Source organism: Hoplias malabaricus, chromosome 3 (genome assembly GCF_029633855.1).
Source record: "Hoplias malabaricus isolate fHopMal1 chromosome 3, fHopMal1.hap1, whole genome shotgun sequence".
In the NCBI taxonomy this organism is placed as follows: domain Eukaryota; kingdom Metazoa; phylum Chordata; class Actinopteri; order Characiformes; family Erythrinidae; genus Hoplias; species Hoplias malabaricus.
This window is the reverse complement of record NC_089802.1, coordinates 18,808,178-18,824,052: the sequence shown is the minus strand read 5'-3', so window position 1 is coordinate 18,824,052 and position 15,875 is coordinate 18,808,178. Positions and strand designations below refer to the sequence as shown.

Genomic DNA, 15,875 nt, shown 5'->3' with positions numbered 1-15,875 from the left:
TCTATGTGGCTTCATTCTTCAAAGTTGCCTGCTCAAATGCATGCATGCGTCACACTCAAAGGGCTAAACGGCACTTTGAAGGGCATGGCTAGACTTTGATAGCCATGCTTCAATAGGTGAAAGTTGAAAGGTTATGGTCCCTCTACCCTTTTTGTGATCTTTAAAAGCAGGCTACAAGTCTTGAAAAGGCAGTGTAGTACTCAGATAGAAAGAGTTGTCTTAGCAAGCAAGCAGAATTTAGCTGGATGTCACTGTTTTTCTCAACCTTTTCTGTTTTTAGTGGAAGAAGTATTGGTTTGTACTGACAGACCACAGCCTGCGATATTACAAGGATTCAATAGCTGAGGAGGTACTTTTTTTCATACAAATTGGGTTGCATATAAGTGATCTACCAAATGTTTTGCCTGAACTGCCTTGTAAATGTTTAATGCCATTGAATGTATTTTACAATTTTTATGAGGTTCTTTTAACTGCATCGTTCCTGTTTACAGGCTTCTGATCTAGATGGGGAAATTGACCTCAGCACATGCTATAGTGTAACAGAATACCAAGCCCAGCGAAACTACGGCTTCCAGATTCATGTAAGTATATCTCATTGCTTAATCAGCGAATCAGTGAATTCAAAATAACGATTTGTTAATAAATGTTAATGCTGAACATCTTTGATTCACATTGATTAAGCTTAAAGCAGAAGTATTGACCTTATATTTTAGATTTTAATATAAAAGAAAAAAAATATTTCACAACTTTAAAAACCCAGCAGAATTCAACATTTTATATATATTTCATATTTTATGTTCTCTCACAGTACAATACGTAGCGTGCACATGACAACGTAGAACTGCTGAGAATCCTCCTTGCATTCATTATCTAGCAAAAAAAAAAATATAAATAAATAAAAAATGTTGATGCAAATTGGATGAGGCAAATAAACATATTCTAGAAGCAAGAGTTGTCTGAGTAGCTCTTTAACATGTATCATGTTTGGAGAGATCTCACAGAGATCAGTGGAATGAAAATACAATTTTTAGATGTTTTCATTGTGGTCACCCATGGCTCAGGTAAGGTATTCATTTGAGATATTATGCAAATCCTGTCGTCTTATTGTTTAATTTCTCACCAGACTCAAGAGGGAGTGCACACCCTCTCTGCCATGACTGCAGGAATACGGCGCAACTGGATTCAGGCTGTCATGAAAAATGTTCGACCCTCAACTGCCCCGGATGTTGCTAGGTCAGTATCATGTTCTGACTAGTTTGGTTGTATTCCATTTGTTTTGTGTTATAACTTATCAGAGGAACTTAGTTTCGAAACTAAGATTGTTTTGTATGTTAATTGGGCAGCTTGACAGATGACCATGGTTCTTGTGGCCCTTTTGAGAGTCTTGCTCGTCCTGACATCACTCAGGACTCACCATCCTCTGAAACCTCCTCCGTAGAGCGGGAGCCCAAGAAGAGTCGAGCGCGAGAAAGACGGCGTGAAGGCCGTTCCAAAACTTTTGACTGGGCTGAGTTCCGGCCCATAGCCCAGGCCTTGGCTCAGCAACGGATTCAGGAGGCGGACAGTGTTCAGGCTCAGCTCACTGACCCTGATCGCAGTAAGAGGAGGGAGGAGAGGCGGAGGCGGTATGAAAGCATGACAGGGAGCTCACCTCTTGACCCTGTTACTGCTGACACTGGCAAGATGGACTTTGAAAGTGAAAGCACTGGTCTGGGGACTGTCTCTCCACCATCCCCAGAGCATCAGCAGAAAGTGGAGGATGAAATTGAGCAGCGCTGGCAGCAGGTGGAAAAGACCCCCATCAGGGAAGAGCGGAGAGTGCCTCTGTCTATTGCACTTCAGTCCCGAGAGACCGCTGAACTAGAAAAGCTACTAGAGAGCTACAAAAAGGGGGTGTGTATAATTTTGTATTAGAAGAGATTTATTGAATATTGTACTGGTCAGATGCATACTCAGTTATAACCATAATATAATATGCGTTTTTGTTTTTTTTGGTTTTTTTTTTTGGTTTTTTTTGACTAGGCCAATTTTACCAGAGTGGTTTTATTAAAATTAGACAGTAGCTTGTATGGTGTACAACTTGGTAAAATGTAATAAAATAAAATGTTTTATTTTATTTTTTTTTATCTATTAAATCCTATACTATTAAATATTGTGTCTATGAATAAAATATGTATCATGCTGAAGACTATTTTCGTATTCAAATGTAATTTAATTTTACTTGTAAAAATGAACAATTATGATGAAATAATCACGTAAGCAACTATAAAAAATCTAGATGCATTAAAAATCCCTGAATTGATATCGTGTCAAAAAAAATTAGGTGTCTAGAGATTCCAAAGCTCATGTTCCATGTATTGAAGCTTGCAAATATGAAAAGCACTGAAACATTTGCAATTGCTCTTCATCAGTGTATTTCTGTGTTTCCAGGTAGAAGATCTGAAAACAGAATTAGAGACTTGTTACAAGCAGCTGGCAGATTCTAACGACCATAAACTGGAATTAGAAGATCAGCTCAAAACTGCTTTAGATCGAGAACAGCAGATCCGCACTGGGTACATCTCCCCGGTAAGTGTTCATATACGGTAAAGCTTTTTAAATACATTTCTAATAGTTTTTGAGTGGTTGAGTGCCATTTCTTTCCATTAAACAGACTTTGCATGTCTCAATTTGAGGAAAAAAAATACAATCCTCCATCTTTCTCATCACAATTACAAAGCTACCAAAACATGCCTTGCATGTTCAGAGTCCCTTGCATGTAAATGAACAGTTTCTTTTTTCCTTTCCTTGCCTCTGCTTTTACACCTTTACTTGTCATTTTAGAAATAATGACAATTTTAATTTAATCTTGTTGCATGCTACATTATCCATTACATTGCATCAAGATGTCATTTGTATATCATGGCCTTTACTGTATCATTTAGATATTTATTTATACATACAACAGCTAATAATTTAAATTAAAATGTCAGTTAAATTGTTGCATTTTTAATATATTAGGATTTGCCCTGCTTTTGTAATACAATTAGACTTATGACAGTGTTACAAAAGAAAGAAAAGTACTAAGACAAAAAGACCCAGGAAAAGTGTCTTAAGACAAATTCATCCAACCAGTCAAGGCCAGGAGTCAGTTATTCTTTTCCTTTACTTCCAACATTGTTCAAAGTGTGTATGAAATATGTCTACATATGAAGTGTGATGTATTGTGAAATGTATCTGCCAAATATATTAAGTGATGCTATATGAAAGGGTTCTCAAGGGTCAGTCTATGTGAAATTATAAATATCTATCTCAGATTTGCTTAATTCTTAATAGAAGCTGTTGCCAGTGTATTTTGTTCAAAATAGTCTAATTGCATTATTAGCAAACTTTGTGTTCCATAATTTCTTGCCCTTCATTGGCAACATAAAATGGAGCAAAGTTTAGTTTATGGTACATTTACAAATTACACAAAAAAATATACAGTAATCCTTGCTTCCAGTTTTTTTTGTTTGCTGAGAATTTGTTGCAAAAAGCCTTTCCTGTATATCTTTTAATAACTTAATATATTTTTATATTAAAAATAAATTCTATTTGTGAGCTGTTAGAAATGAAAATCACAGGCTCACGTTTGGAGCAGCAGTACATTGGCCCTGTCTTTATGGACACATGGGCTCAAGCTTGATCTTGCGTGATCCCTCAAACATCTGAGGCCGGGTATCTGAGTGGGTAAGATGGCCCCCCTCCCCCACATTTCTTGCTAGTAAAGACAGGTATTTTTCAGCTGATGTAAGAGATCTGGGTAGTTTGCATAGTTCTCTGATCCATTAAGCTGTTCAAATGAATAGTATTTGCAGAAGTTGGTTAGAGTAAGCATGTGTTTGCCCCAATTTTTACCAGACTGGTGGCTAATGATTGGCTAGACTATTTGGCAAAAACCCAGGGATGAATTTGAATTTTTCCATGTCTTACAAAAACCGTGAATCAAGTGTATAACCAGTATAAGTTTCTTTTCTTAAGCATTATGTTATAGGGTATGTTGAGGAATTGTAGTACTTTTATTTTATATGCAGCAGACAAATGCACAGTTAATATCTGAGAAAGCAAAGGACTAAACTGATGTAATTTTGAACCTTCAGCGCCCACAAATGTTTTGCTTGTGCGTATGTGAGCACAAGTAAGGAGCCCGTCTTTACCAGTGCTAGTAGTTTTCCTATTTTGTTGGTTGCTACCTTTTCTAAAAGATGTCTTAATGTGTGGAAACAAATATATGTTGAGTCTGTAACTCTAACAAAACCAAACTTCCTTTTTCCTATAAAAGTCTTGTATGGAAAATTGAACATTTATTTCTAGGTTTATTAATTTTTTTTTGTTTTGTTTTTTTTAGTTAAACAAATACATGGAATTATGTCAGAAATGTTTACTAATGTAGTGTTTATAGTTATTCATAGTTAAAATAAATTGTTTTACAAATATTCGACCTTTTTCTGTAGCTCTACTTCTACACAGTTATTTCTGCTTCTCTTTTAAAGAAACAAATAATGAGTCTGGCATTTTTTACTAAAGCAAATCTGAGATATTGACGAACCTCTCTAAAATTTGGTGATTTAACTCAAATATGTATGAAATTTATGTTCTTGTTTAAACCATTCATCCCTCTATTTTAACAATATTCCTGAACTATTTAGTTGTTATATGGATTAAAAGCACATTCTTTACGAATGTGTGGAGCTTTATGTGCACGTGTGTGTTGGTTGTTTTTTTGTAAATTTTAGAATGATTTTCCAAAAGACATCATTTAGCTGCTTTAAATACTTAGTAATGCATTTATTTTATTTCCCCCATCTACAGAATTCCAATGATATAATTGCATACGCTATTTATCTTTTTATATCAGTCAACCAAACAACAATATTTTGGTAGTTTTGGCAGACTAGGTTGGGGGCTGGTTGGAGTGAGGTGTTTTTATATTTTTGCTGTAGTTCTAGTGGATTTCAATATATTATGCCCAAAAAACCCGAGCGCTTGTCATGGAACATGCAAAGATTTTATTGCTTTTGTGCCAATCAAATGTGAGCTTGGTCACATTTTCCCTGTTCATGTTCAAACGGTCAGTGCTCAAGTTCAGATTTGTCCTCTGTGGTTGAGAATCATTCTGAACTTGTGGTTAGAAAGTCCTCAGCCAATCAGATCCTGTTCTCATTTTCATCAATTGAGAATTACTAGGCGAACCTGCCCACATACTGCACTTGTTCAATATTGACAGATTAAAAGGTATATGAGGAGTGGAAGCTGAGGCAAATATTAACTGAATAATATTACCCGAGCTGAAAATCCAAGTGAGGTCTGAAGGTGAGCAGTGAAATTTTGAGCATGTGCATTGCAAATCTGAGCAAGCATATATATTTATTTCATATAAGAGAAACGAGTGCTCTATAAATAATATTTTCACAAAAAATATACAATGACATTTTTGTCATTAAATGAATACGGTTAAAACTTGGCCTCACAGAAATAAGGACAAGAAAGGCAACAACGTATTTGGGCTATGATAGCAAGTTCAGGGAATTCCTTCTTCTGTTTAATTCAGAGGAATGTGGTGTAAAGTAGACTTGATATATTAATAGATATATGTATATATATATATTAATAAATATTTATGTTGATGTATTACTAGATAGATTAGATATTTAAAAAATGATTATGCTTGTATTTTTTTTAAAAGTGACATTCAGCAGTTAGACTATTTTCCCATGCGATAGTTTGCAGTTGTTGTAGCCTGGTACCAAACAACCCATGTGTTTGGGAACCTCTTTTCCACAGTATGCAGTTATTATTTAAAATGTAAGTAAACAGCTTTTACACCATCAGTTGTAGGTTTTGTTACTTTATTTTAATTGAAATTTGGACAGCACAGTTGGAAATAAATTTTGGGCTGGACAATGTTGGTGTTTTTCCACTGCTATAGTATTTAGCTCAGCTTGGCTCATGCTTTTCCTTGGTCATTTTTCCCACCACCACAGCTCTCCCAAAAAAGGGGGCTGGTGACATTGCAAAACCCCCATCTCTAAAGGGGAATTGTGGGCTTTGAAAAGCGCAACAGAAGCAGCGTACATTTTAGATGTTGTTAACTCATGTATATGCAAAGGTTTTTGAACTAAACGCAGCTCTCCGCCCCAGTTCTCAGAGATCAGCAGCATTTTCTTTGTTGCACATCTGACTCTTGCTGTAGTTTTTATTTCGGCGACCGATCCAAGGAGCATTTGAACTTCTTCAATACAAGTTGCCATTGTGAGTCGGATAAAAGTACAAATGTGACCACTGCTGTAACTTGGAGATTTTAAGAGTGGCTAGTTTGTGCTGGAAGTCTATATTTTGTGGATGAGTCCCTCTGGCCAATCAGAGCTCTGCAAGGTTTACATGTCACATTTAGCACCTACTCTGCTCAGGCAGGGACTAAAAAAAGTACCCAGTTCCAGGTACCAAGTTTGGCTAATGGAAAAGCAAAAGAGCAGAGTGGAGTCCATACAGTGGAAAAGCACCGTATAACACTGACAATGTGTCAATTGGGGTTAGGGCCTTGTAATTTTGAGTCAGGACATTCCTAAAAATTAATCCATAAAATTTCACATTAGTTTATTTATTCTCTAGTTGGCAAGAATAATCTTCCTACCACATATGGGAAAGTTTAGAACATGCTTGTGGTAATGGTATGCAGTCTGTTTCAAATTAAACCACTAGAACTAATTTTGCATTACTTACTCCATGAAGTAACTCTAACCATTTAATGTGCATGCACTGTGATTTACTAACCATGGCCATTAAGCCTCTTTTTTTCCAGCACTCTAATTTGCAACATTTAATTAATGATGCTGGATATGTCCATTCTCGCTTTTAACAGTAATGTCTGGACAAAGAGATGTGTAATTGATTTGAATAAATATAAATTCTCAGAAATTTTTTATATGGTCTACAAATTAAATTATCCTTAATCACCTCTGCTGAATGTTAACCAACTGTCTGGTCCCCTTTTCCAAGCTGGAGTCACCTTTGAGTGTTGAGACAAAGCCCCAGATGAAGAGGCCAGAACTGGTTAGTTCACAAGCTCAGAGCTTAACAAAGAAGTACCAGGAAACCAAAGAGCTTCTACAGCTGCAAGAACTGAAAAAGCGCAACATGCAAGCACAGCTTGGCCTTTCTCTTTCACACCTGTCCACCAAGGAACTTTACTTTTCTGACACCAAAAAAGCATCCACTTCAGAGATTCTTCCTTCTGAACCTATAATAAAAACATTCTCTTTTGAGCTTCTGGATGATGAGGGCAAGATCCTAGAGCTTGAGGCCTTGATTGATTGTGGTAAACCATTGTGTGTTAAAGATATGATAAAGTTGCTGCTCTCCCACAGTGATTCAGTAGTGTCTGATTTCCCTCTGGAAAGCAGTGACCATGGTAGGTCGGATGACATCACAAAATGTCAGAAACTTTTGGAAAGTCTGAAAACCCGGCAGGAAATTGAGAATGAGACAATGAAGAAGAGTTTAGCCAAGGCTGGAGACAGCATTCGTAGTTACGAAGCTCGCCTTACCACCATGGAAGACATGTTGGGGAGGGTCCAGAGACAGAAAATACAGGAACTTAAAAGTCCCTATCCATCTTGTCAACAAGAAGACTCACCGCAAATGACAAACCGAGGTCTATCACAGAGGGTTGAACTACTAACAAATGAAAATGAAGCACTGAACCAGCGCTACCAGGAAATTGTCAACCAGCTGAAAGAGGCAGACAGGGAAATAGACAGGCTAAAAGCAGAACTTCAAAGGGTCCATATTGGAGACCAAAATCAGTTAGGTAGGGAAAAACAGGACATTAAAGAGAAAGAAACAAAGGAAGATGCTGCTTTTAATACTTTTTATGAACAAGAGCTTAATGAAAAGTCTCAGAAGCTTCAAGAAGCTCTCATTAAGTTGGAAGTGCTTGGTCACAGTTTGAAAGATACAGAAAAGAAGTTGCAACTCAAAGAGGCTACGTTGAAGGGTCTTGGGTTTCAGGTTTCTGAAAATGAAAATGACGAATCCCTTCTGGAAAAAGAGAGACTCAAGCAGCGTATAGAGTTTATTGAGTCTGAACTCTCTGAAAAGGACACACTACTTCATTCTGCTGAGCAGACCTGCAGAGAACTTCAAGCTCAATATATAGAAGTACAAATGAAAAACCAAGAATCTGAAATGACTTTTAATCAGATGCTTTTAGAGGCTAAAGAGGAGATTCGAATGCTGCAAGAGAAAGTTACAGTAGAGTTGAAGTCTGATAGTGAGTGCAAAAAATTAATGCGGAGCAATGAAGATATGATTCAGGAAGTGTTGAAGGGTTTTAAGGGGAGGTCCAGTGCTCTTAGTCAAGTGTTAGGCATGTTAATTAAGGCCAATGAGGAAAATAAAAAGTACAATTCATCTATCACTGACATTGAGGGAGAAAGTGCAAGAAAGAATTGGACGGGAATGAGGAAAGTATTATGTGAAAACGAGGTCTTAAGAAGAGTTTTAGAAGGGATTGAGGATAGTCAGAGTAGTGAAGGAGATGAACAGTTATTTGCTGTTGGAAAAGTAGTTGTAGAGCGCAAACTAGTGGAAAACAAAATCCTGTCTTTTATAATGATGTCTACAGAAGAGAAGGTCGGAGCATCAGTGGATATGGAAAGCATAGGTAAAAGTATAATGACAGATGAGCTTGGTGGCCTCATCATGAAGGAACTTGCTGAAGCAGTGCGAAATAAAGTAACCCTGTTGGAACAAATAGCATTTCCCATTAATGAACCTTTGAAAGACCTGCTACAGACCTTGGTTTCAACACACACAAGCTGTATGTCTCAACAAGAACAGTGGTTTTATGAAGCCACATTAGATGTTACTTGCATGTATCACCTAATATGTCACAGAATTCTACTGGAGAATGCACTACAGTTGGGTATGGATGTAAACAAAATTTCCTGCGTTAATTGTGCTCAGTTGGTGAAGCAAAACATGGAGTTAAAAGTAAAGCTTGAGCAGTTGTCAGGCATTCTCACACCTGTAAGTGAGTACTCAAAACAGGTGACCCACATTCAAATTGAGGGAGAGCCTATTGATTCTCTGGATAAGGCTATTCAGTTACAAGACATGGTGGCTAAACATAAGAAGGAGCTTCGTGAGTTGAGGGATGTCTATGAGCAAGAAACAGCTAAGCTGCGAGAAGAAGTGGCCAAAGCTGGAGAAACTCTAAGACTAAGGTCAGAGGAGAATGTTAAAGAGATTGACTCTTTGACTGTCTGCATGGAGAACCTGAAAGAAAAACATGAAATGGAACGAAACATCCTGGTAGAGCGTTTTAACCAAGAGATGGTAGACCTTAATGATGCATTGGGCCTGCATGGATCTGACCACCTAGATGATGGAAAACCTGACCCTGCGTCCCTCAAACAACAGATCCAGAAGCTAGTGTCACAGGTGTCTACCATGACCGAAGAGATGAAGAATCAAGATCGCGAAGGGGATGCAGCCTTACTTCGTCTGAAATACGAAAAAGACCTGGAAAACCTTAAGGTCGAGATATACCTTGTCCTTGTTGTTCTCCATCCGTGATGGCTTGTACCTCCTTGTGACAACTAGAGATTTGACCCTTTCCCCATTCTTTTTACTTACTAATTCTACCATCTTTTCTGCTTTACCTATATACCTCCAGCCTTGCATGGTCGTTAACCTTGGGCATGTTTGTAGCTTTTGGTGTTGGCTGTGTGTCGAGGAACCCATTTTGATAGAACATAGTAAAAACAAGATTTCTGGACAGTGTATCAACCTGTAAGTGCTTCCACCAAGGAAAGGGGGAAATGGGTTTCTCAGAAATAACACAGCATGCTTCATGGCAGACTCCTAGCTTGTGCTACAGTGCTCAGAGTCACTCGGTTCAGCCTTCTTCATTTCAGCATTGAAGTACCAAGCAGTAGGAAACTGCTAAAACAAAAGCTTGTAACATTATGTAAAAGTGGTCAAATATAAAGGATCAAAAATAAGCAGTTTTTAACATTGATAACATTTAACAGGCATGCTGTGCAAATTGCATTGGATCTAGTCAGGCTGTATGCAGGGGCATCCGACTGACTTTGATATGGTGCACTTTTTTCTTTACTTTAACAGCTCTCCTTGTAACCTTAAATTAACAGTGATATTTATATAGTTATCTGTTTATAGGTTTCAATGTAACAGCCAAATTGAATGACTAGAAAGTTCTAGCTTAGAAAATCTACTTGAACGTACTAATCTTTTTGCTAAGATTTAGCACATTGGAATGTAGTAAAGCATTTGTTTGTGAGGGGGGTTAACTGTATGTTCTACTGTGTTCAGTCCATTTCATAGCACATTTTGGCCAAGCGTATGGGTCTGTGGAATGTTGAATGCCTGGCTCAGGTGTGTTGGGAACTATAATAAAACAGAAATGTGGCCAGTCTGGTGATTTTCAAAGCCTAAATTGGGAACATTTTAAGTCAGAGAAAACGTTTGGCTAAGGCAACAAATGCTTTAAAAATGAGACTTTAGATTTTTAGGTAAATGTTTTTAGATTTTTGCATAGTGGGAGAAATATGTAAAGAATGTTTGTCTTTGTAGAGTCACAATATACTTCAGCTGTCCTGTGTTATCTAGAGATCAGCCATTACTGAGTAACAGACAGGTATGACAAGATGAATGTATTGTGTACACGGATGAGTTTGCAGATAGCTTTCTAAAAGTGTTTTTTTTTTTTTTTTTTTTTTTTTTGTAGAGCTCTATCTCTGAGCAATGATTATTCAAAATGAGTATTTAATAAGCCACTTTTAGCTCTGCACTAAGAAATGGATCTGATATTAAGCTAAAGTAGGCTTATTTCTAGCTTGTGGTGACCAATATTGTAGTTTTCCCACAGCTCTCAAACTACTAAAAGTAGACTCTGGCAGTTTTGCTCCATTTTTTTTCCTTATATATATGAAAAGTGCCTAAATTTCTTACTTGGTGGGCCAAAGTTATTTGAAAGCAAATATATATTTATAATTTACATTTTAAAACTAATAATTTATTTTAAAACTTGACACTATTCTATAATGTTTCAATAAGTATAAGACTATCATAGTGTTAGATTCTGTTTATACTATAATAAGGTGTGGAGGTGGGATTTGGTATAGGTCTGTGCTAAGGGTTAAATATCAGTAGACCAATGAAGTGGAATTGATTTTATATGTATTTTGTGATTTTTAAATATACCTTTGCTTATGTAATTATTATTTTACCCTCTCTTGCAACCTAAGCTAAGATCAAATCCAAAGCTGCCTCTTATTTGTGTATTTATAATGGCCCAATTGTGCAATAATATATACTATTCCTGGCAAAGGGGGATATTAGGCTTTTCACTAAGAAGGCCTGGTGAATAAATAAAGTGCAATGTGGTCTGGACAGGAAGCTGATCTGTTCACAGTGGGAGTTGGCTGTCTTTAAAACAGAGGTTCATGAGACAGAGCCCTGTCCCTAGGACTTAGCCTTATGAAAACAACCGCCCCGCATGCTCATCTGGTCAGGTCCACTGAGAGCTAGACAATTTAGAAGCCTGAGTACCAAGATTAGAGCCATTCAGTAGGCAGAGGAAGTAGGGTTGTTCAGACACAGCAGAAACGGCATTCAAATCCCCTCTTGTGGAAATTTGTACTCTAATTATAACAACACAGTGAATTCTTGGTTTGCTTTGAATCTCTGTTCATAAAAAGCCCTTGTCCTGATTGTGTCATTGTTTTTAGACAGTTCATAGTTTGCACATTCTTCAAATGAGTACTAGAGTTTTTCCTTGCTTTTTTCCTTGCTTGATATTTAAAGTTATTTTTAAAGACTTTTTTCCATTACTGATATTATTAAAATAAAATTAAATAAAATAAGGCAAATTAATGCTTATCAAAAAAATATAAGTATCCTGTGGAACAGTTAATGAACAAAGTTTTAGTAAAAATAAGACAGAAGAAAGCAAGTGTTTAAGGTCTTGGGAAATTAAGATTGCAATTAGATAGCGTTCCCAGTTTATTCCACCAGTTCAGGGTTTTATTACATAACTTTCCTCAGCAAATCTCTCTGGCTTCTGTGTGCTGTCTCTTTGATGTTGACTCTTGAACTTTGTGTGGAGCCCTATATGCAACGCTCATGTCTGTGTCTCTGTAGTAGTTGTCCTTGTAAAACAGTAGTGTGTAGATAGAAAATGCTAAACTGTGCATTAAATGGCGCCCCCTGTTGCCTGCTGTCTTCTAAATTGTACAGGACACATGTGAGAGAGGATTCGCTGCCATGGAAGAGTCCCATCAGAAGGCGATAGACAAGCTGCAGAGAATGCACCAGCGGGAACTGGAAAACCTGCGGGAAGAGAAGGAGAGACTGTTGGAAGAGGAGACAGCTGCCACCATTGCTGGTGAGTCATAGAATACTGGTTATCTTGTGTAGCATATGATGCACAAGAACTGGTTTGTTTTCATATCAGAATGCTACTTTGTTTGTTTAATGTGACTTGTATATGGATTGATATTCATGATTCCTGTTCACTTTCAAACATTTTCATTATTGAATAATGAATTTTTTACACATAACTTTTTTAGCTATTGAAGCAATGAAAAATGCCCATCGGAATGAGCTGGAGAAAGAGTTGGACAAAGCACGAAAGGCAAATAGCAATACAGAAAACGCAGATATTGAGGAGATCCGCAGGCAACATGAGTAAGTACTTCACCTTAGGACACACTGAAGTAGGAAGCTTGCATTCTGTGGTTTTAAAGTGTCTTTTTGGCACATAACTAACGGCTTTGGATCTAGAATTGATTAAAATTTACTATTGTTTTAATTTAAAGTCTCCTCCAGTCATCAGTTAAACCCCAAAATGCACTATGTTCATCAAAATGACGTATGTATGCCTTAATTGAATATACACACATCTTTGAATATCTAATTAATGACGCCTCTGTCTCCAGTTACCCCTGTCAGTTGACTGCAGCTCAAAAGCCCTGACATGATTGGGTGCTTAGGTTTATGATATAAAACCTTGACTGTATGAATTTTTCTTATGAGATTGTCTTTGGAACACTGCAGTTTAAAAGTGGAAATTATCAGGCTAAGCCTTAGGGTTTATTCCTTATTTTGTGCATGACAGATATGGGTTGAGTAGCCAAAAATGGCACTCAAGTAAAAGTAAAAATTAGTCACCCAATTAATTACTTGAGTACGAGTTAAAAAAAAAAAAAAGTACTAAGTGAAAAAACTACTTAAGTACTGAGTAACTGCTGAGTAACCTCTTTGTTGAATAATCGGGGCATCAAATAATATACCTGAATGCACAAAAAAGATTCAGAGCCAGAGAATATCACTTAAAAAACTAAAGCAATAATAAACTAAATCTTTACAAAATAACAAATTAAATTCAGCCACAATAACTTAATAACAAAACAATGGGCTCAATATGTAGAGGTTAAAAAGAATAAGAACAAGAAGATAAAGGCAGTCTGTACAGTTTATGATTTATCTAAACTTGTGTGTGTAGTTCTGTTTATTTACATGTTCACAAACAAAGCAATGTACTCAGTAGGCAGAGATGGCAAAGAATACAACAAGAAGGATAAGGCAGTCTGCTTGCACATAAACCATAAACTGTGTGTGTGTTTTTGCATGTGAAGTGACTATTCAGCTTTAACAGCAGCTGGCTCTCAAGTTCTGTTTGATAGGTGAAACAAACGTCATTTCTGGCTACATTTGATTGGTGAGATGCAGTCATGTGACAGAGCCTCTGTTGGAAGTCTCAACAAAACAAAGGCCTTGTGCATTGGACGGACCTATTAAAAATAAGTAGCGAGTGGCGAGTTGAATATAGCTCAAAGAAACAGTGTAAAAGTGACGCTCCTTTTTCAAAAATATAGTCAAGTAAAAGTGAAAAGTATGCTGCATTAAAACTACTCTTATAAGTACAGTTTATCCAAAAAGTTACTCAAGTAAATGTAACTGTATAAATGCAGTGCATTACTACCCACCTCTGGGGCATGATTTCTCTTCAGCACATTAAACACCACTACACACATATGTTAGGTTAAACAAAATTCTCTTAGTTATAAGCAGTACATCACCACCTAGTTCTGCACACACATTTTTGAAATGCAATTGGAAAGATTATAATGATGTTTGACAGTCAATGATGGGAAATATGAAATTCAAGTGAAACTCTTCATGAGCTCTGAATGAGTCAGAGAAATGTGTTCCGGTCCAGAAGAATGGTGCCAAATACAGAATATAAATAATACAATTAATATAGTAAAATAATAATGTAGTATATTAATTAAATTAGCCCTGTTGGTAATTATAGTGAAGGAAAAGAATGTTAATAATAGTGTTGGGCACTGTAACTCTCATGTGGGACTTTGTAACTGGATTTTACAATCATGTCATTTTTCCTGTTGTTTCTGAACATGACCATTGTTTTTCTAACTTTACATTGTCATTTTCCACACACAAGCCTAGTAAATCATCAGTATATACTAGTAGTTTTTGAATTAGCACACAAAGTGTTACATTAGTCCAGTTCTTCATTTTGGTCTTGTCCTAAACATCAAAGATCCATCTATACATAATAACAGGTGTTATTTCCTGTAATGAAATGGTATTGGCAGTTACCCACTGTCTCCTTTCATATCGTGAAGGGAATTAAATTAAAAAAAGGTCAATGACCAAGCCTTGATTATGTGACTCTTTGGTTGCCAAGGGTATTCTAGGGGCAGTGTGTTTATGGTGGTGATGAACTTGCCAAAACTGGTATTACAGGGCATTTTCATTCAGAGGCCCTTTGTTTATTTGCATGGGAATAATCTACCTTCAAACCATTTCTTGGCTCAACTTCTGTCTAGACACTGAAGACTACTTTTTCTTTAATCATTTTAACATGAGAAGTAATGGGTAAGGTCAGTGTTTCCTGGCATGTGTGTTTGGTAGGGAGGAGCTGCTGTCATTCCAGAGGGAGATTGAGGTGCTCTCAGAGCAGTACTCACAGAAGTGTCTGGAAAATGCTCACCTGGCACAAGCACTGGAAGCAGAGAGACAGGCCCTGCGCCAATGCCAACGAGAAAATCAGGAGCTTAATGCGCACAACCAGGTGAGTTTGGAGCATTGGGTTTATATGTTGCAAATATACCTTGGCAAAAACTATGACATGACATTGCTTAACGACAGTTTCACAGTATTTGATGTATTGATGTGTTTGTGAACAACAATTTCTAATAAACAAAATACTATAAGAAAAGTGTTAATTAAATAATAGAAAACAATGTATTAAAATATGTAAGAGACTTAATTAAATGGCTAATAAACAAAAGAGTAAAATAACATAAGGGCAAAACAGCTTTCTATTCAATTTATGAAGTTGTTGCATAAATACTGTAGTTTCATTATTCCATAAAAAATAAATAGCTCATGAAATGGCTGCGATGTACAGTCATGGGTAAATGAAAGTGATCATCACATTTCGGGGGGTCGCTGATGCTTCACAGCAGTAGAATACCATAAACAAACTGCTTAATGCCATGCCTAGGAATTACACTTTTCCTGCAAACCACAGTAACAACTTAGAGTAGCTTATTACATTAATTATAGTTTCTATAATTGAAACAGTTTCCATTTCATTGTTAAAGGAGCTTAATAATCGTCTGGCTGCTGAGATAACAAAAATGAGATCAATGACCAGTGAGGACGGGGGAGAAGCTGGAACAGTCATTCAGGGAAAGGAGCTTTATGAACTAGAGGTCTGTCTTTTTTGTTTTATATTTTATTTGTTGTACTTTCACATACTTTTTTCTGTGTTTCAAACTTGCTTACTATTATGTGTG

The 15,875-nt window shown here is 36.8% G+C and overlaps 1 protein-coding gene across 6 annotated transcripts in view; it reads left to right on the top strand.

Moving 5' to 3' along the window:
* The window catches only part of mprip (myosin phosphatase Rho interacting protein), a 52,626-nt gene that overhangs the window by 28,060 nt on the left and 8,691 nt on the right, over positions 1 to 15,875 (top strand). For 4 of the 6 annotated variants that reach the window (XM_066663273.1, XM_066663274.1, XM_066663277.1 and 1 more), the window contains exons 11-20: positions 281 to 349; positions 492 to 581; positions 1,124 to 1,233; positions 1,344 to 1,893; positions 2,431 to 2,568; positions 7,018 to 7,071; positions 12,283 to 12,430; positions 12,615 to 12,732; positions 14,986 to 15,145; positions 15,681 to 15,791. In XM_066663273.1, the coding sequence (XP_066519370.1) occupies positions 281 to 349; positions 492 to 581; positions 1,124 to 1,233; positions 1,344 to 1,893; positions 2,431 to 2,568; positions 7,018 to 7,071; positions 12,283 to 12,430; positions 12,615 to 12,732; positions 14,986 to 15,145; positions 15,681 to 15,791 (1,548 nt within the window). Of the gene's footprint in view, positions 1 to 280; positions 350 to 491; positions 582 to 1,123; positions 1,234 to 1,343; positions 1,894 to 2,430; positions 2,569 to 7,017; positions 9,559 to 12,282; positions 12,431 to 12,614; positions 12,733 to 14,985; positions 15,146 to 15,680; positions 15,792 to 15,875 lie in introns of all 6 variants that reach the window. The other 2 variants (XM_066663272.1, XM_066663275.1) reach the window with 2 other exon arrangements.